The sequence below is a fragment of the Myotis daubentonii genome, chromosome 12 (genome assembly GCF_963259705.1).
Source record: "Myotis daubentonii chromosome 12, mMyoDau2.1, whole genome shotgun sequence".
Classification (NCBI taxonomy): Eukaryota; Metazoa; Chordata; class Mammalia; order Chiroptera; family Vespertilionidae; genus Myotis; species Myotis daubentonii.
Window position 1 is genome coordinate 44,400,489 of NC_081851.1, and position 21,561 is coordinate 44,422,049.

At 40.8% G+C, this 21,561-nt stretch overlaps 2 protein-coding genes across 3 annotated transcripts in view; both read right to left on the bottom strand.

Annotated features, from left to right (window-relative positions):
• The window catches only part of B3GNT2 (UDP-GlcNAc:betaGal beta-1,3-N-acetylglucosaminyltransferase 2), a 244,919-nt gene that overhangs the window by 172,279 nt on the left and 51,079 nt on the right, over positions 1-21,561 (bottom strand). Inside the window, exon 1 of one of the 2 annotated variants that reach the window (XM_059659709.1) lies at positions 13,240-13,371. The exons of the other annotated variant lie outside the window; for it this stretch is intronic. The gene's annotated coding sequence lies outside the window, so the exon portion shown is untranslated. Of the gene's footprint in view, positions 1-13,239; positions 13,372-21,561 lie in introns of those variants that run through there. 2 annotated transcript variants of the gene reach the window in all.
• Positions 13,159-21,561, bottom strand: part of COMMD1 (copper metabolism domain containing 1) — an 82,396-nt gene continuing 73,993 nt past the window's right edge. The window contains exon 3 of the mRNA XM_059659715.1: positions 13,159-13,373. Coding sequence (XP_059515698.1) covers positions 13,266-13,373 — 108 coding nt within the window. The 3' untranslated portion in view covers positions 13,159-13,265. The remainder of the gene's footprint in view (positions 13,374-21,561) is intronic.

Genomic DNA, 21,561 nt, shown 5'->3' on the forward strand with positions numbered 1-21,561 from the left:
TCAGAATTTATAGTTAGACCAAATCAGTGGTCTTTGTCATTCAAAAAAAACCTGTGCTCCTGGAAGAAGGGATGAACTGTTAAAGCCTTTTATTCCATTACTAGAAGCCTGGTGCACGAAATTCGTGCACAGGGTGTGTCCCTCAGCCCAGCCTGCACCCTCTCCAATCTGGGATCCCTCTCACAATCCAGGACTGCTGGCTCCCAACTGCTCACCTGCCTGCCAGTCTGATGACCCCCTAACCACTCCCCTGCCAGCCTGATCGATGCCTCACTGCTCCCCTGCTGGCCCAGTCACCCCTAACTGCCCTCCCCTGCCAGCCTGTTTGCCCCTAACTGCCCTCCCCTGCAGGCCTAGCCCCCCCCCCCAACTGCCCTCCCCTGCAGGCCTGGTACCCCCAACTGCCTTGCCTGCAGGCCTGATCGTCCACAACTGCCCTCCCTTGCTGGTCATCTTGTGGTGGCCGTCTTGTGTCCACATGGGGGCGACCATCTTGTGTGTTGGAGTGATGGTCAATTTGCATATTACCGCTTTATTATATAGGATTAATTGAATTTATTGGAGTGACAATGGTTAATAAAATTATATAGGTTCAGGAGTACAGTTCTACAATACAGCATCTGTATATTATATTGTGTTCACCACCCAAAGTCAAGTCTCCTTCCATCACCATTTATCTACCCTTTACCCTCTTCTACCTTCCCCTACCCTCCTTTCCCTCTGGTCACACCATACTGCTGTCTGTGTCTGTAAGGATTTTTTGGTTTGGTTTTGTTTTTCTTAATCTCTTCACCTTTTTCACCCAGTCCCCCAAACCTCCTTCCCTCTGACAGCTGTCAGTCTGTTTTCTGTATCTGTGAGTCTACTAGAGGCCCAGTGCATGAAATTCAAGCACAGGTGCAGTCCCTAGGCCTGGCCAGCAATCAAAGCACAAGCACTTGGTGTGGAAGGGCAGGTCCCAGCTGACCTCTGGGCCCAGGCAGCACCTTGGCCCTAGGGCCCTCACGCACCCCCCTCCACCTGAGTCACAGCGCTCAAGTCCCCACGTGGAGATGTGGGCCAGGGCACAGTGTGGGCCTCTGGGCCGCCCAGTGGTGCTGCACGGAAGCTGGGCAGGCAGCTCACTCTCTCCTGGCCAGCCTCACAGACCAGTTCCTGCGTGAACCCACGGGGAGCCCAACTGGCTCCTGTGGTCCTGGCAGCTGCAGCCTAGCTCACTCGGAAGAGACTGGGCAGGTGTGGGGCAAGCTCCTCATGGGCGCCTGGCACCTGAGTACGGGGGCTTCCCCGGCATGCAAGCCCTGGCATCCTGGGGGAGGGTAGGAGGGGGAGTGAGAGTGAGCTCGGTGGACACCTCGCATTCTCACCGCACCTCTGTCCCTGTCATCCCCATTCCCAGGTAGCCAGCGAGAGGTCGCAGCCCCCGCCAAGCGCCGCAGGAGGTTGGTTGCTACCACCCACCCCCAGTTCCCCATCCCAGTCCAAGGCCCGGTCCTGATCGGGCAATCAGGGCCTGCCAGCCACTGGTCACCATCTGCAGTCATTGGTCACCGATGTCTGCCATGTTCCACACTGCCCCCTTGTGGTCAGCACACATCATAGCAAGTGGTCAAACGCCTGGTCAAGGGGATAATTTGCATACTAGGCTTTTATTATATAGGATTTCTATTTTGTTTGTTATTTTGTTCATTAGATTCCATATATAAGTGAAATCATATGGTATTTGTCTTTCTCTGACTGGCTTATTTCACTTAGCATAATACTCTCCAGGTCCATCCACACCATCACAAAAGATAAGATTTCCTTATTTTTTACAGCCGAGTAGTATTCCATTGTGTAAATGTACTATAGCTTTTTTATACACTCATCTACCAATGGGCATTTGGGCTGCTTCCAAATCTTGGCTATTGTAAATAACTCTGCAATGAACATATGAGTGCATAGTTGTTGGGTTTTTTTATTGAATAGGAAGGGCTGGTGTATGTATTCTCTCTTTTTTTTTTTTTTTTTTTGTATGTATTCTCTTAAAAAAAAAAAAAATCCAGTGACCTAAGTAATCCCAACAGAAGTGAGGATCAATAAGATGCTTGTGAAAAAAATGACAAATAGGCTGACTAAGCCAAAATACAATTTATTTTTTCCACAGTAATTACCTTGTTGTAGTATTACTGGTATGCACATGTGTGTTCAATGGACCCTACCACAATGTTAAACAACTACGTATCAAATTTTATGTACACAATGTGTGCTTTTCTTTCTCAGTCCTAGTCCTTGATGGAGATGTTATACAGCAGGTGCTCAATAAAATTTGGGAATATTCCTCCAGTTTCATTCTCTAGAAAAGATTGAAAGCTCCTTGATGGACAATGTTTCCAGACTACATGAATGGCTCCTACAAATCAATAAGAAAAAGAAGAATAACACGAAAAGAAAAACAGGCAAAGGCTATGGACCCTTTCACAGAAGAGGGAATAAAAATAGCAGAGACAATGAAAAGATGCTCAACCTCACTGATGATTGGGAAAATGCCAGGCAAAAGGAGATACCATTTTTGACGAATTACATTAACAAAAAGGTATACTATCAAGATACTTTCATACACTGTTTGTGAAAAGTGTAAGTTGGCTGGGCTACCTTAGAGGGCTATTTGCCAATATCTATTTGCATCCTGAATTTAAAGGATTCTGGGCTCTGTGCTGGAGCCAGTTCATATCAGCTTTCAAGAGCCAGTTGTGTGTATCTTTTTTCAACTCCAAGTTTATTTTAGTAAGGTCACATTAGTAGTTTGAAATCAACCATGGTGAGGCTGATTTCACAATGGAAATGGACAAATGCCACAAATCAGCCCCTACCCCCTTTTTTTGAAGACTGGTTATTAAACATTTATCATATCCTATAGGGTATTTGTCAGAGTCCAGAACCTAAAAAAGTACATAACTCAAGATAGAGCAATTCCTGTTTCCTAAGATATATTTGCACATGTATACAGGGAGGTGTGTGCAAGGATGTTCACTGCAGCATTGTTTGCAATGAGGAAAAACTGGAAACAACCTAAAAAATCCATTGATAGGGAATTAAAAAAACACCTAAATTACGTGCCTGGAATACTATGCAGCAGTTGAAAGAAATGAAAAAAAATTATGCACGCACACTGATGGAAGGAAAAATTTCTTTACCTACTTAAGTATGACTAGGAAAATAACTGACAATAGACAGATTACCAGGAAAATAAAAATATTACCCATGCAGGACCAACGTATAATAAGGTGGCGGGGGCAGGGAGGAAGATTGGGAAATCATAGGACGGAAGGTTCTGGTGATTCCTGCTTCCTCAGTTTTTGCAGAATGTCCCAGTGCTTCAGGTCAGTGTTCCCTGACTGAGACATGAGGGATGAGGGGAGTGAGTGCTAGCCACCGACTCGTAAAGCTCCGTTCTTATCAGATGAGGGACATTCAGATGAGATTTCTTTTAGTATCTTCTATAGCTCAGATATTTCCACTCTGAAGTATTCTCTATGCCAGTGTGGTGGGCTGTTGGTCTCTGCAGTACTAATTTGGAAAAATCTCAAGACATATCGTTAAGGGGAAAAGCAATTTGCAGGACAATACAATAGGACTGTACATATGTTACAGGAGTACCTAAAATAATACAGTAAATATGGGCATATATGCAAGTTGGTAAAAATCATTTAAAAATCTGGAAGGAGATACACTCAAAATAATCACAGAGGTTACTGCTGGGGAAAAAGAGGCACAAACCAGGATAGACAGTATCCTATAAAATAAAAACCAATATGCTAAGTGTCCAGTCGTCGGTTCAACCAATCAAAGCATAATATGCTAATGATACGCTAAGGCTGCTCAGCTGCTCGCTATGACGTGCACTGATCACCAGGGGGCAGACGCTTCAACTGGTAGGTTAGCTTGCTGCTGGGATCTGGCCAATAAGGTCTGAGCGAGACAGGCCAAACATGCCCTGGAGCCCTCCTGTGGTCCATCCCAGGCTGGCCAACCTCCTGCATTCCTCCCCAGCCCCAGTCGTGCACCAGTGGGGTCCCTCAGCCGGCCTGTGCCCTCTCGCGATCTGGGACCCCTCAGGGGATATCAGAGAGCCAGTTTCAGCCCAATCCCGCAGGCTAGGCCATGGGACCCCATTAGTGCATGAATTCCTGCACCAGGCCTCTAGTTAGTGATAAGGGACTTTAGCCTTAATTGTAAGGTTTAAATGCTTCTCAAGGACAATGTATCCATGTATTATTTGTGTCAAGTTAAAAACAAACCAAAACAACCTCTTGAAGACAGAAATGTCCATAAGCTTCCACCCAAAATGCTCCCGGAATGGTAGGCACCCTCTTACTCTGGGCCTCCAGGGCAGCCCCACACTTCTCTCTCAAGAACTCTGAAACCTTTGTGGGATATCAGGCCTGATTAAAACCCTTAATGGCCCCAGAAAAGCATTGAAAAGATAAAGATTCTCCTTATCTGCATTTAAATTCAAAATAAAAAATACTATGAAAGTAAAAAAATCCTACAAAGTTCTGATTTTTTCCTTTGACTGTGGTGATATTTTTGATATTTGAACATTTTTTTTTTTTTTTTAAATTAAATCTTTATTGTTCAGATTATTACATTTGTTCCTCTTTTTTTCCCCCCCATAACTCCCCTCCTCCCAGTTCCCGCCCCACCCTCCGCCCTCACTCCCCACCCACTGTCCTCATCCATAGGTGCACGATTTTTGTCCAGTCTCTTCCCACATCTCCCACACCCCTTTCCCCCCCAAGAATAGTCAGTCCATTCCCTTTCTATGTCCCTGATTCTATTATAATCAACAGTTCATTCTGTTCATCAGATTATTTATTCACTTGATTCTTAGATTCACTTGTTGATAGATGCATATTTGTTGTTATTTGAACATTTTTAAATCTCTCAAAAATGCTGGCTTAGCTAAAAGCATGTGCTTAATTTTAATTAACTAGGTATTTTAGCACCTGGCAATACAAGAATGAAAAATGGAACAAGTCATCAGCAATCTTCACAGTCCTTCTCCAAAACAAGGATAAGATAAAAGAATGAAAGGCAAGGACAAGAATTTAATCACTACTTGTCTCATCAAACCAGCTCCTTAACAAGCCATGCACACAGTTAATTGGCTAAACATCCAGGTGCAAAACTAGGTGTGGCCTTTGATCTACAAAGAATGGCTCCATGGTTACTCAGCAACCACCTCTTTCCCAGAGCTCTTGCAAGACAACAGGGACTTGCTGGGTCTCGCCCCTCTGGCATGATTTGAGGGCTGCTTGCCCACGGGGACTGCAAGTTGATTCTTCCAGAGTCAGGTCCCCAGTGAGATTTCTCTAGCTCTTTAGGGACCTTCAGAATCAAATTCCCTTAGCTTTTCAATAACTGCTCCCTATGTGAAAGGGGAGAGGGAAAGGAACTGTTAGTTAAACTGTTGCATTATTCTTGCCCATTTATTAAAATTACAAGCATAAGCTTTGATGAAGAGAAGGATCAGCGTTTACCACCTGTCTCAACAAGGGAAGTGGGCGGGTCTGTTAAATCTCCTACTAGATGCTCCTGGACCCAGATTATCTGGCTATTTATTACTTACTGTTTTTACTTTACTTCTTCCTGATAGTGGGGGAAAATATTTTTCTCTAAATTCCCTATGTACCATATTGAAGTGGGGGTACACTATCCATCAAATGGCTACATCTATGGTTTAATGGATCATAAAGTAACTTCCGGAGTGGCTTGCTTTCTTCAAGCTCAGAAGGGATCTGGGAAAAGGCATTTCCTTGGTCTATGAGGTCCGAAGTCAGATGTTCCCTCTATGCCCAAAGGATTTGGCACCTTACTTCTAGCCCTGACCCTGGCCAGCCAATCCAGGTCAGACTGGGACCCCAGAGAAGACTGAACGTTACATGGCCCACCTGCTTGCCTGTGCCATTCTTTGGCTGATATGATACTGGTTGCTAGCTAATATAAACCCTTTAGGCAAAGTTTAGTTGTGTGTCGAGTAATAACCCTTTGTCTTCCATGCTGAACTCTGTTTTGAGGAAAAGTAGGAGGGAATTTTTTTTTTTTAAGAGTTCTTATTCCTTTCTGCAAACTGCTTAGAGCATGTGAGCATGAATTGGAGGATGTGAACATGAATTTCATGAGCTAATAAGACAGACTATGCTCACTCTCTCTTCCCTTTCCAGACTCTAGCCCTCTGGGGACTCTCTTCCGGAGGAGGGTAAGCGACCCTAGAAAGAACAGCAAACCTCACCTTCCTTCCCAGTCAAGCCAGAACAGGCCCCCAGCTCTGCCTGGGAGCTACAGAAACTTTCTGGCCTCAACTCCCCAGGGAAGGAGAGAGCACTGGGGTTTGTTCAGTTGCACAGTTCCACGTCCATTAGTAGTCATAGGTTCTCTTACTCCAGCTATGTTTAGCTTTGTTTGATTGTCTTCCATGGGAACACAACTTTTCCCAGCTCTCCGTTCATAACAATTTATCACCAAGGACTTGAACCCCAGATGATGAGCCAGATGTCATCTGGGTTTGTAAACATCCACCAAGAGAAAAGAGAGGCCCCTTCCATGAAGAAGGGTGACCCCACTCATTTCTGGAAATGTGTTCCTTTTCTACCTCCAGATCCAAAGACATACCCCTCTATCCTTCACAAGCTCATCTGATTTTAAAAGCTTTTGCTTAGAATACTGTAAAAATGATGTATGGTATCAGATGGACACTAGAATTCTTTGGGGGAGGGAGTCACTTCATAAGATATATAAATATCTAATCACTATGTTGTACATTTGAAACTAGTATAATGTTTTATGTCAATTATAATTGGAAAATAAATTCTTTGTAAAAACTGGAGGGGGGAAGAAGAAATAAGCTTTGACGGAAAACCTTTTCTGATGACTCCTGCCCCTCTGACCTTTGTCTATGCTGAAACTCTCACAGCAGTTGTAGCTTACACCATTCCATTTAGCAATTTATTTGGCTAGTGACTTGTACTGCTCGTAAACTGCTTCATGGTTACTGGTTCCAGTTTCCTAAGGAGACGGTTCCTAACAGCAGTAATGATGACAATAGCAGCAGCCGCAGCAAACATTTATAAATGGCTAACTCCGTGCAAATATTATTTCCCACACGCCAACTCATTTTATTTCCCCAGTATCCTACTGTGGTATGCACTACTGCATTATCACCTTATTTTTTTTATAACTGAAGAAGCTGAGGCACGAAAATGTTAAATAAGTTGCCCAAGGTTGCAAACTAGTAAATAAAGGAGCTAGGACTTAACCCAAGTTGAGAGCCCTTGGGTCTTTAAAAGATGTCTTTTAGATTACCTCCTAAATCCTATTTACTCCGTCCGTAGTACCTGCCCTGTGAATTAGATTTATCATCCCTATTTTCAGATGAGAAAACTAAACTGAGGTCACACAGCCAGGGCCCTGTGGAGAGCTGTGATACAAATCTAGATCTGATGCTTCCTTTATCCCCCACTTACATGGAAACCATGATTTGATTAATACCCAACTCAATCATCGTATCTCTCCGATGCTCACCTCATGCACAGTGATAGAGACATTTGCAATCAGGGGGAGGAGAAAGGGTAAAGATGTGTGAGATGAGCTCCCTACCCTCAAGGAGTTCACAGTCCTGGAGGAAATAAATGGCAGAGAAGAGGTACTTGCACTGACAAGTTGTACCTGCTGTGATGGCAGCTGTGAAAGTTCAGCAGGCACAAAGGGATGAGGTCGGAGAATCCCTGGATTGGCGCGTAGGAAAGTGAACTTAGACTTTTTGTCAAGTTTTTAACTCAAGGTTTTGTGATAAAAAAGATTTTGTGATAGATTCTGTTGACCAGAAAATTCAACTAAGAGCACCCTGAGTATGAGAGTTCATTAGGTTTCTGCTATGAATAATAACATCCTCCAAATACATTATAAAGTGTTGCTAGCCCTAACTGGTTTGGCCCATTGGATAGCGCATCGGCCTGAGGACTAAAGGGTCCCAGGTTCGATTTTGGTCAAGGGCATGTACCTTGGTTGCGGGTACATCCCCAGTAGGGGGTGTGCAGGAGGCAGCTGATCAATGTTTCTAACTCTCTATCCCTATCCTTCCTCTCTGTAAAAAATCAATAAAATATATTTTAAAATAAATAAATAAATAAAGTGTTGCTATTTCCTAGGTTGCTCCTGGTTCTATAAGGAGCAGGAAGAGGTGGTCACAGAATGCTGTCTGGGAATTCTAGAAACTCCTGACACAATGAAAAATTCAGCGAGTGTGTGTGTGTGTGTGTGTGTGTGTGTGTGTGTGTGTTTTGGGGGGAAGGGAAACAGAATCCAAGCTTTTACTGGATTCTTTAAGACATAAAGTGTCATACAAAAGTTAAGAACCACTAACCTGATACTTTGAAGATATACCTGAACATATAACTATATAAATATATATGCACACACATCCACATGTTTAAATACACATACACACACACACACACACACGTATTTCTGTATGCATAGAAAGTGTCTGGAAGGAAACATACCAAACTGTCAACAGCAACCATTTGTTGTTATTTTTTAAGCAGAAGATAAGGGAGACTCATTTTTGCTCCATATTGTTCTGTACTGATTTAACAATTAAATAATTATTAATAATTTTAATGAGTATGTATTACCTTTATAATTAAAATGTAAAAAAATTTCTTATCTCTGTATTATAGCATTGTAGGTAGACCATGTGGAGAAAAACATAATAGTGAGGAAGTAGCTGTTACAGACTTTACTAGAAACATTGTTAAAATGAATTAATTGGTAAGAGTGATGCTATATTTAGCAAGCTTGGGTCATGGTTGTCCAGGTAGGATCATGATAAACTGCTGCCTACTTGGGTGCTGCAGATGGCCAGGAAGCCCTGTATGACAGCAGAGTCATCTTGCACATGGCACCCAGAGATGGACAGTGAGGCCAAGGCCATCGGGAACAGCATCAGACTTTACTAAAAGCATCAGCAACCTCTGCACTGAGACAGGTTTACATGAATGCAGGTTGCAAGTCCCCCAAGGTCACATATGCATACAAAATCATCACTGTAGGAACTGTCATCATCTAAACACAATGAGCAAAGACATAGATGTTTTTTTTACAAGCACACATTATTCTTTCGGGGGGCCTGGCAGGTAGAACATGGAGCTGGCGGACGGTACCCTGACGTCTCTTTCTGACCATGGCCTAGTGCAAGTCCTCTGCCCTGTCTGTCCAGATGTTTCTCCATTTTCACAAGACAATAAAATAGCTTCTACCAAAGCCTGAAAATCAATCATTCTGAGATCAGTGCCAAATCTTTATCATGGTTCTAAAAATATCCAGAATATGAATCATATGAAGTCCCCAAATTTATTTTTATTTTTAACATAAAAAGAGCATAATAACAGCATTAAAGATTTTAACTACTTTCACCTTTCAGTCTAAATTTCTTTTAAACTAACAGTTTAATCTCTTATTCTAGTTATGCTATCAAATCCTTATTATCCCCCTTTTCATTTCTCCCAGCCTGCATCCTGTGAATCAACAAAACTTTAAACCCAACACCAGTAGCAAATAAAACTAGCTGAGAACAGGTAAAAAAAAAAAAAAAAAAAAAGAAACAAAAGGCCTAATTATAGTCCTTGGTGAGTATATGATATAAATACCCATATTTTGCTACCTGCTCATGTATAGGTTTAGTATTTTCTTCTGCTAGGGTATGTAGTGAACTTGTAACTTATGTCACTTGGTACCATTATCTGACAAGAAGCAGGCATAGGCAGGTTCCTTTGTAACAAAGGCTAGCTCAGTCCAGCATAGAGTTGTGATGCTATAAGAGACAATTACGGCCAATCCCAAACAAGGGAGAATTCACTACACTTAGATAAAAATTGCTATTTCTCAATTTTTGAGGTAAAAACTATATACTTTGCAACTCGAATTAAGCTAATTATGTTCTATTTGGGTTTTCTCTTCTGCTGAATAATTCACCATCTAAAACATTTGAAAACCTTGATTAGAAAGTTGGACAGCTAAGAATCATAAGGTAGCCATTGTCCCACAAAGGCCCATCCTTCCAACATCCTGTTCTTTTAGGAAAACATCCACTCATTTCTGAGCTGATTCTAGAAGGCTTCCTTCTATATCCTTGTCCCTTTATTGGTCTAGATATTTATTGTGCACTTCCCTCCCCCCCCCCCAAAAAAAATACTTTCTAACATTCTGTTTAACATTTATTTTCATTTAATTTCTATTTATATTCCGTATTCCAAAGTTTCACTCAAGTCTAAAAAAAGAACTTCAGTAACTAATAGCTAATGGCAGGTCTTTAGATTCCAGGTACTAATGTCATCCTTGGCTTTTCATTTAGGGGCTTTTCATCCTTCTTGCATTTAGGGGAGAATAACTTAAACTACATTTTAAAATGCTGTCATTCTTTTTGAATCATCATTGAAATAAGACCGGGGAAAGAGAGAGTTATATGAAGGAAAGGGGAGGATAAAATGGTGGAATTTAAGCCTTCACTGATGAGTTGATAAGAACCAGAGCTCCCAAGAAAAGCCAGCACTGAGGATCAGGCCAGTCCTTCGCTTCTTATCAACGTGAAACTACTGAAGTCTGGAGTTTCTGTCTGACTTTATTCTGAAAGCAACTCTTGGCTTTTGCCTGTACTGTTTCTAAACAGACAAGTAGTTAGAGTGCTTATTGCTAAGCAAGGACAATTTCTACAAGGCCTAATTCAGGCTGAGGATTATTTTTACTTTGCCGCATATTTCCTGAACTCAAAATAAAGTGGTTTTAACCTAGGATCACAGAGGTAGGAAACTTGGTGGGGTCTGCTGGGACCCTTATGCCAGTTTTCTCCTTCCCTGGTCCTTTCCCCAGAGAGATGTCCTGGTTTGAGTATGTGTCCCTTGCAAAAATTTACAAAAACTAGTCCCAGAAAATACAAAAACAGATAACATCCAATTAGGCAAGAAGAGGAGTATTTTATTCTCATACTTTCTTAGAGGGAATATAAACTGATATAACCTTTCTGTAAAGAATCTGCCAGCATTTACTAAAGTCTTAAAAACAGTCTGCTCCACTTCCAGGAATTCATTCAGGGAACATCAACTCTTCTCCCAGTTCTAGCCTTCTTTCTATTATCTCTCTAGATTAGGATGATGAGTCATTTAACTGTTCTTAGTATGTTCTGTATTTTCACAATCTATAATAATAAAAGGGTAACATGCTAATTAGACCGGACGTCCTTCCAGAAGTCCTCCCAGATGACTTTCCAGATGAAGCTGAATGAAGCCAGACAAAGCCAGGGCTGCGAGGACCAAGCCCCTTACATGAATTTCGTGCATCGGGCCTCTAGTAGACTAATAAACATATACGCCTTCAGTAATCAGAACTAAAACAATCACTGGTAAGTATAAAACATAGGCAAACACACCCTGTCCAAAGCCACTTGCATTAAAAAATGCTTAGTGTTAACCTCAACAACCAGTTTCTTTTATGCTAATGATGGTGAACAACTCGGTGTATGTGAATCGTTTCCCCAACGACCTAGGTGTGGTTGGGGGACATAGTAAAGAAGCCTATGCCCACACTGTGGGGGCTGCTTTCATAGGAGATCTCCCAGAGCTCTCCCTGTGGGTCCGTGGACTGGTCCTTTAGGCTTCTACAAACTTTCGTCGGAATGTAAGTTCATACTAATGTGGTAGCTACACTTCTTCCTTCCAAAGACATCTGGAATCTCATTATCTAGTGAAATATTGTTGACCTTCATTTTATAGCAGGAGACATTATCTAATTCTTCTGGATCACATGACGGTAGCCCTGGGAACAGAGAGCAAGTTTTAATAGTTCGTTGGCCAAACCACATTACCCTACTATTTCAAGATGTTTTCTGAAGGGTCCACAGGGGATACATTTAAAACCTTCTGGTTATTGTTTGCTAACTGCTGGGATGGTTTTAATCAGGGAGGAAGCCAGTATTTTCAGCATGGGTGTTGGGAAGAACTCCTAAAAAAGTCTCCAAATTGATTTAGGAGAAAATGCTTAACAGAAGAGGACTTATTCCTGCCCTGGAATAAACTCATTAGAACTGATATATGATGTAACCATAGACCAAGAGAACTACATTTTTTTTAACACATTATATCCCAAAGGCAACTGAGTTCCTGAAGTTTATCAATATCAGGTTACAAAACCTATTCAACAGGGACCATCGCTTTCATATACTGGTTGACAGCTTCCTCCTCTTAGAATGATCTTGGTGTTTTGTACAACTTCTCTACTAGGATCTAGTTTTTACACTAGTTTTTTTAAAGACATTTTCTTTCTTTTTTTAAAATATGTTTTTATTGATTTTAGAGAGAGAAGGGAGAGGGAGATAAAAGCATCATCACTGAGAGAGGAACATTGATTGGCTGCCTCCTACTGGAGAATGAGCCCATAACCCGGGCATGTGTCCTGGCTGGGAATCAAACCAGTGACCTCTTGGTACATGGGCCGATGCTCAACCACTGAGCCACATCGGCTGGGCTGAAGATATTTTCTTGAAGAGGTGTTAGTTGATGACTCAAGTAAAATTTTCTGAGGTAAAGAACCTCACATTACCTCCAGTGACATTTTTCTCTTCCCACAGTCCTGACTTGAGGGTGAAGGAGTCCCTTTGTGATAAGATCCGTTTATTTCTAGATTCTAAAAAATCCCATGTTTCTCAGTAGCTCAGATCAAATCAGATCCCCCAGATTTGGGTAGAACTAATTCAAATACCTGAATCAGTTCCAGAAGCATCTCTGTTTTATTGTCAAGGGTCAGCAAATCTCTGGGCCTCAACTCAAGATACACAGTATTTGGTCAGCCTTGTATTTGTTTGTATAAAATGTTTTCTAATTCTTGTATAATTTATCATGTATATATTCCTAAAATCTTACTCAGGAACAAACCACCATAATATGGGTTTCTAAAGTTGACCCAGCCAACCTGAATCCAAGTCTCTGGGGATAGGGTTCTAGACACCTCCTTTTTTTTAAAAAATGCTGTTACAAGTGCCTCTACATGCTGAAGTATAAGAGCCTTTGCAGTAGAACAACTGTAAGAGTAAATGGAAAAAATAAGTCCCAGCAAGCAGAGGCAGGCAAATTTGAATATGAGGATTTAATACTAATGGGTGAATAATATTAAAAACAAAAACCAAAAACAAAAACAGATCATGGACACCTTTGCTTCAACAAGTCCATTTTCAGCTAGGCTGGCTGCATCAGTGTGCTGATACTTTCTTCTACCTCTGAGAGCTTCTTCAGAACTTGGTTGACCTCGGCCTCATCAAATTCCAAACACAGAAATTCAGATTCCTGGAAAACATAAAAGGGTGTTTTAGCTACAAGAGACTCTCAAGATAGCCAAGGCTCTGAATCTGGTATGACCCAACTCCAAAGGCCTGGGGCCCTTACCCAGCAAGCCTGGCTCAAGCCTCTCTATCCCTAAATGATATTTTACCCAGCACAGCAAACCCAGCACAATGCCCTAAATCAAACTACTTTTCTGAGGTGTTTCATAAGTGGTAAAGAGGTATTCAAATGTCAGATGTTCTCATTATGAGGTGTGTGAGAAGTTCTTCTCATCTGTCATCATACTTGATCCCTTAATAATTTTTAAGGTAAGTACTAAATATTGCTATTTTATAGATGACCCTGGGGCACAGAGAGGTTAATCTGCATCACAAAACCAGAAAAAGGCAGAATCAGATTGTGAACTCCAAAGTCCATGCTGTCTCCATAGCACCTGGAGTATAAAATAAAAGGAGGATTTGGATTGGCTGTGTTACCCTGAGACTAGGGCTAATTTGGATCAAGTGGTTATACTAGAAATTGTGACAAGTGGTGACCAAGTTGCTTGGGAAACATCAATCAGATCATTGAAAGATAACCAGATCTTGAAACAGCTGTAAATATTTCTAGGGCTTTTCTACTTGTTGCAAGCTGGCTCTCCCCAGATTTCCCTCAAACACATTTCCTTTAATCACTGGTAGGATCAATCAATCAACCCTAGATTAGGTAGACATCAAAGACAAAGGCCTCCGAAGTATGGTGACAGAAATTTCATGAGCACTAAACAAATCCTAGGTTTGCAATGTCTTGAGAGACAAGGGCAAATTATATATCCAAGAGTAACTATGTTCAAGACTCTTAAGAACAATAGTCATGTAATTTTAAAGCAGTATGAATTATTAGAATCATATAATCCAACTGTCTTATTGTTTAGATAATGAAATCGAAGCCCCAGGCATATTAAATGACATGCCTATTGTCTGTCTCTCAGTTGATGGCAGAACCACAGATCAGTGATCTTCTCTACATTTTCCTCTGTAAATACTATGGCATTTCCCAAAGTGGCAGGTAAAAGAAGACCACAGCCTCTTCAGAAGGAAGGAGTCATTCTGTCATCAGCTAGAAGAACCTTCAGCAGTTGATTTTGAAAAAGTACCTTTGCTGCTGCTAAGCTGCTGTGCTGATGGCATTGAACAATCCCCCAGGAAAAATGAATGCAGAGGAAAATAAGGGGCCTCTCAGACTAAAGTCTCCCAAAGGAAGGGAAGGTAGCTTTCCCTGACAAAAGGGAACTTTCTCCTCAAACATGTATTTGAATAGGAGAGTGGTATAGTCTCATATGTGAGCTTAGAAACTACCAGGTTTTCATTTAGTTGAAAGCAAAAACCAATTTAAAAAAAAAGAAGGAAGCCCTAACAGTTTGGCTCAGTGGATAGAGTGTCGGCCTGCGGAATGAAGGGTCCCGGGTTTGATTCTGGTCAAGGGCATGTACCTTGGTTGTAGGCACATCCCCAGTAGGGGGTGTGCAGGAGGCAGCTGATTGATGTTTATTGATGTTTCTAACTCTCTATCACCTCTCCTTCCTCTCTGTAAAAAATCAATAAAATATATTAAAAAATAAAATAAAATAAAGAAGGAAGCAGCTGTGTTTGAGCTTCAGGAGGAGCAAATTTATAGCAAATTAAGCTGTTCAGCTGCTACATTAAGAACAGGCCTCAGATTGAAAGCCTCTTATTCTTCACTCAGTTTTACTGAGAGATCTTTAGCTGACTTTAAAACATTTTTAACATCTGCCTTTGAACCAATGGTCTAGAAACTAATAACTAGCAGAGTCTAACATACATATTTAGGAAACTGGCAGAAAAGATGATGTATTCCCTGTTTCACCTCAGAGAAGTTTGTTACAATGAAAAATCACCTGGTTTTCCATTTATGTGGGAAGAGATTATTAAGGACAATGATCATAGAGATAGGAATATGTAAGCAGAGTTTATTAATAGCCAGGATCTTTTCTGAGCAGGGTTATTAATTTGTTGTAGGTTTTAGTATTCACATTATTTTTTATTAACCCTCTTAAGTAGTATTGAAACTCAGCTTTATTTATTTTAATATATTTTTATTGATTTCAGAGAGGAAGGGAGAGGAAAGAGAGAGAGAGAAACATCAGTGGTGAGAGAGAATCATTGATCAGCTGCCTCCTGCAAACCCCACACTGGGGATCGAATCCACAACCAGGGCATGTGCCCTGACAAGGAATCGAACCATGATCTCCTGGTTCATAGGTCAATACTCAACAATGAGCCATGCTCAGTTTATTTTTAAAGGAAATCAAATACTAAAGAGAAACAGCAGGCTAGATAAAGAAAAGTCAAAAGTCAGTGTGGCTCGGTGGTTGAGTGTCAACTTATGAACCAAGAGATCACAGTTTCATTCCCTGTCAGGGCACATGTCCGGGTTTCGGGCTCGATCCCCAGTGTAGTGTGTGCAGGAGGCAGCTGATCAATGATTCTCTCTCATCACTGTTGTTTCTATCTCTCTCTCCTTCTCCTTTCCTCTCTGAAATCAATAAAAATATTTTTTTAAAAATAGTAAAATAAATATTTCCTATCCTCTCCCAACCTTCACCTCTCAGCCCTTGAAACAATGAACACTAAAGTCTTAGAAAGACATATAACCCTACATGACTTGAAGAAACAGCTAACCTGAAATTGTATTATCAATGCCTAGCTTCATCTAGTTATGCTATCAATATCTTATCAGGAATTCAAGAGCTTTTAACCTGGGGCTTAACATATGGGTCTTTTTTCAAATTTCACATTTGACTGGAGTACCCTACCAAAAGTACATCAAATGCACTTGAAAAATATCTTTAGAAATGCAGGTAATGTTTATTAAGCCTGAGGCAGAAAGTACAAAGCAATCTGAAACACCTTTTTTTTTTTTTTTTCTCCAAAGTCCTCCACTCTGATCTGGACCTAACTGATCATAATAATGAGAGATAACAAGACTAAATTCTGGTATTTAAATATCTGAATAAACAGTTAGAATTGTTTCTTTTCAGTAGAGTTTAGATACAACATGGGGTAAAGTCAGAAAGTGGTTAGCAGATGAATAAGCAAGCACAGCATTGCAAGCACAGCATTAGTAAGACTATGTATTTTGTAATCAAGGAGAATATGGCATTGTATTAAACACAAAGTTTTAAATAATTATTTTAAATTAGAAAAGAAAGCAAAGGCAAAATATTCAAATAGTCTCTCCAAGTGCAAAAACTATAAAATTCTAAGAGGCGATCCTTGAGAGGCCAACTTACCCAAACCAACAACAACAAAAATCAAGCTAGCTTTAATGACTTCCATACAAGGACATTTCACAGGTTCCTAAGGAACTCCTTTCCCAGGTAACCACTCTAACATTCTAACAAGGAAACTCTTACTTGTGAAGCCTAAGTCTTTAATGTTTTAGCTGAAACTCATTTCCTATCAGGGTCAAAGAATATAACTGATTATTCATTTATCTATACTAATAAAAGGCCTGTGGCCGTGACTCCATAGCGCAGACCAACCAAAGACTGGTCACCAGGAGGCTGTGTGCGCAGCAAAGCGCCCGCAGGTGGGCAGGGCTGCATGCTAGGCACCACGCATTCGGGTAGGTGGGGACTTGACTCTGGGTCCCACATCCTGCCTAGCGCCGCGGGAGTCGGTCTGGGTCCGGCCAGCACAGCGGGTCTGGGTCTCCTGCGATATCACACACTGGGCCTCTAGTATAATAATAATTAAGCAAGTGTTTGGTTTTCCCCTTCTACACACTAAGTAACCTCTTTGTGTAGGATGTCCATTTAGATGACTTCTTTATCTGGGCCCATAAGCATTCTTTGGTAAAACAATACTACAGTGATAAAAATGCTAAAAAAAATAGAAAATAAAAAAGGACTAAAATTTATTAAATAGAATTATTGAGTAGAATTATTCAGAATAAATTCAACATAAAACAAAATAGAAATCCTATAACCTATGCTCTATATCCTTATTATTTTCCATGCAAAATTTTCACAAAGCTTTATTCCCAATTTATTGGCCATATTTAGCATTATAATACAACTTTGGCAATTTCTAACATGCTGAAGTTTCCTTAAAATTCTAAAGTTGGGGGATGGAGAGTGAGAGTGAAAACAGGTGCCTTAGGATCCTGCTAAACTGATACTGACTCAGGTAGACCAGACTTCATAAGGCTTATTCCTAGTTTTTCTTTTGGTTTTGTTACTGGGAACGTGGCTCTCGGTTCTTGGGTTCAACAAAGAAAGAATTCAGAGCCATGAACTCTAGTGCATGAAGTTTATTTAGCAAGCAAAGCAAAAGCACACTTGAAGAGAAGAAAAGAGTGGGCTGCTCAGAAAGCTGCCTTGGCCTTTTAGAAAGAAAGTCAGAGGCAGAAAAAGGGATCCAGATGGTCTGTGTGACTCAGGGAACAAGTTGCAGTGGCAAAAGAAGGGCCCTTGGAGCTTAGGAGAAAGAAAGCAAAGACCCACATCTGAAAGAAGGGGCAGGGGAGTAGAGAGGTTTAGACACAGGTGTTCAAGAGATGAGGGAGAGAAAGAGAGAGAAAGGCAGGAATTTTAGGGAGATCTCAGGGGAGGATCTCAATACGATATTCATCAGCTTATCAGGTATGTTCTTTAATATGATGATACATCAAAATGAACATATAGAATCAGGGCCACAGTCTCTTCGGATTGATTGGCGCTAGGGTAGGGGTCATTAGTCATTGCATCCAATCCTGATGTCAGCCATAGGCATTGCTTCATCTGATTTTGCTGCTTTTCTAGGCTTGGAGCTGAGACACAACTGAGGACTAGATGTTATCTCTAGTTAGACCAAAATTCTGTCTCTGTGGTTTACAGACCCAAAGCTTTGTTCCTAAGATTATCTGATGCTGATCAGAACCTCATGGTCCTGAGGACTTAATGCTTAAGGGAGTGATTGAGCAAGGGAGAAGGAGGCAGGTGAGTCAGCGTGTAAGGCTGGGGCCAGTCTGAATCAGCTATCTGTCTCAGTTTCCCCATTCCACTTCCCAAGGAATTTTCCTAGCTTCTTACTATCCTGCCTGTTTTATTCATTGATAGACTCTTGGCTGAGAAAAACTTTAGCATAAGGCCTATCCCCCTGTTGGGGCTGTCACTTCATAAACCTAAATTAACCCTCTGCCACTGCAGCTCTGCCACTCTGTCTTCTGTGTTTAACAACTGGAGAGAGAACAAGAACATGCAGCAAAGGTCAAACAAAACTGGCAATGGCTTCCCAAACATCAATTATATAACAAATAAGATACCCAATAGCTTCGAACATTGCCCACCAGAGACGTTCCAAACATCTTCATAAGTAAACCTGTGCTCACCACTCATATTTCCTGTGGCTTTCTCAGAATTATTGATACTGTTCCCTGACTCCTTCAGGAGACCTCAAAGCAGCTTCTCTGTGGCAGAGGATCTTCCAAGTTCCTGCCTAAGGAACAATTTGCCCAAAATTAAAATTTTATAGTTCCCTGAAAACTGTGCTGATTACTCTCCACTTGTCCTTTCATATCTATTCTCCACCCTTCTCTGCTTTGTTCTATTCCCCGTGAAGCTGTTCTCTAAGATTGTGTCACCCCCTTGTTTTCTGGCTTATAGTTGGGTTCAGGCAAGAAGAGAGAGAGGTCAGGATATTTACGCCCCAACCCCCAACTCCTTCTCCCGTACCATTTCCAATATTTGCTATGTGGGGGTAGTGTTTCTTCATTTCTCACTTTACTTTCTGGCAACAATCACTACTTCAACAATAGCAGTAACAACTGTGGAAGATGAGATTTCATTGAAACATTTGCATCAAAGATCTTGATACCAAAAACATGGTCTCATCTCTAAGGATAACCTGCTCTTATATCCTATATCTAGAACAATGGATAGGTTAGCTGTAGTTTAAAACAATACTTCATCTGACTGGTTTGACTCAGTAGTTGAGCATCAACTTATGAATCAGGAGGTCACAGTTCGATTCCAGTTAGGGCTTGATCCCCAGTGTGGGACATGCAGAAGGCAGCCGACCAATTATTCTCATCATTGACATTTCTATCTCTCTCTCCCTCCTTCTTCCTCTCTGAAATCAATAAAAAAAATTTTTTTAATTTAAAACAATATTTCAAAAAAGAAAACATGATTTATAATCTTTTTAAAAATCTTTCAACAAAAATTTTTAACAATACATATTATAAACAATGGTCCTTACTAGGCCATTTTTATTCTAAGGAAATCCTCATTTCAAATATAACAGCTGACAAATCATACATCTATTGTGTAAAGTGCAGGGTAATACAATTTTTTAACAGGGGGAAAAATGTACTGTAAATCACAAAGCAAAGCATCCCACTGATGATTGAGCAAGTAAATTAAAAGGACTCACCCCAAAACTCAATAGGTGTCCATAATGTTCTAAGAACAATTGGGACTAAGAGAATTCACTCTAATAAATGAAAAGGCAATGCCCAGGCCCTAGATGGTTTGCTCAGTGGTTAGACTGCCGTCACTCAGACCTACGGGTCTTGGATTTGATTCACAGTCAACAGCACTTATCTCGGTTGCAGGCTTGATCCCTGGCCCTGGTGGGGGTGGAGGGGTGTGTGGGAGGCAGCCAATCAATATGTCTCTCTCATATCGATGTTTCTCTCCCCCCCCCCTTCCCTCCCTTCCACTCTCTCTAAACATCAATGGAAAAATATCTTCAGGTGAGGATTAAAAAAAAAAGGACTTCTTATTCCAAATATTTCTTTTCCTTAGTAACAAGGACTACTGTTCTCAACCTAGACATCTTTAAAACATAAATACTCTCAGGAGAAGTATTACAAAAAGTTATTAACACCTTTCTGTTACTTAAATCAGGAGACTTATTTTCTTCCAGGAAGAATGAACCCAAGTAGCCTGCCTTAAAATACATAGTACTACCATAAGAGGTATAAGTGGGGCAAAACTATAAAAGAACTAGGAAAGTACCAAAGGCAAACCCTTTCCCTGACCCCATAACCCCTATCAGATGCACAGATCCACAGGCGAAGTATATTAAGTAACTCAGATCCCTGACCCATACTCTCCATGCCTTTCAAATCACCTGATCAAAGAAATTGCCAGGCACCAGGAAAACCTAGGGAATCTTACAAAGGGAGCATTAGCAAGATAATTTCAATGAAAACCAAAGGTTGAATTTACACACACACACAAACATACTCTTCTGCTGCTGTGCTTTCATTTTTATCTGCAGACTCAGGGCCTGTGAGCCAACAAGGCAATAAGATTAAAGAACATGGTCCACTCAAAGTTGTTTGAATTTCTAAGACAGAAAGTAAGAGTATGCCAAGAACAGGACCCTGAGATTCTTTTGGTTTAGGTTTCTTAGCTGGAAAAAAAGCTAGAGCCATGACTTAGAAGAAAAATATACATGCCTGTACTGCCAATGTGTGGTTAAAAGGAATATGAATTTTTGCCCAAGCAACCCTGACTTGTTTCTGAAAGGGAGAAAATAGTTTGATTTTGCAAGAATGAGTGGTTCTTTTGTGGGATGAATGGTGTACTGCTAAACCAAGACCATCACTATTCTTCTCTCCCCCTGCCCAAGATTTCAAAACAACCTGATATATACTCTGATCCCCATTACAGGCCAGTGGATAATGAAAGGTAGAGGACCATCAATCTTCATTTTAACACTAGGAGAAAAAAAGAGAGAGAGAGAGAGAGAGACCCACAGATTAGTTCCAATTATGCAAAGACGAGAATTCCCAGCTCTTTGATTTAACCTACCGCCTGCTAACTATTCACATCTGCCTCTGAATTTGGACAGTTTCAAACATAATTAGTGTAGTACATGTAACAGAGTAGAATGGCAACAAATTAAAAATGCCTGATTTTATGCTGATTTACATAAACACCAGGAGTTAAGCATTTACAAAGGTATTTAGAAACACCCTACAAAAGAAAAGAAATGGAGCCAAGTTATATAAACACAAAAAGCTCAACAATTGGCTGTTTCCTATGTTTTTCAAAACATTGTGCTCCAATTCATTTTCCAACTTTTTCGATTTTCAGCAGGGTTTAATGTTTAGCTATTAAGATTTCTGTATTTGGAAAAACTTTGGCTAAAAAAATATTTGGGTAGAAAACTATTTTTAGGTGCTCTGGTTGGATCCA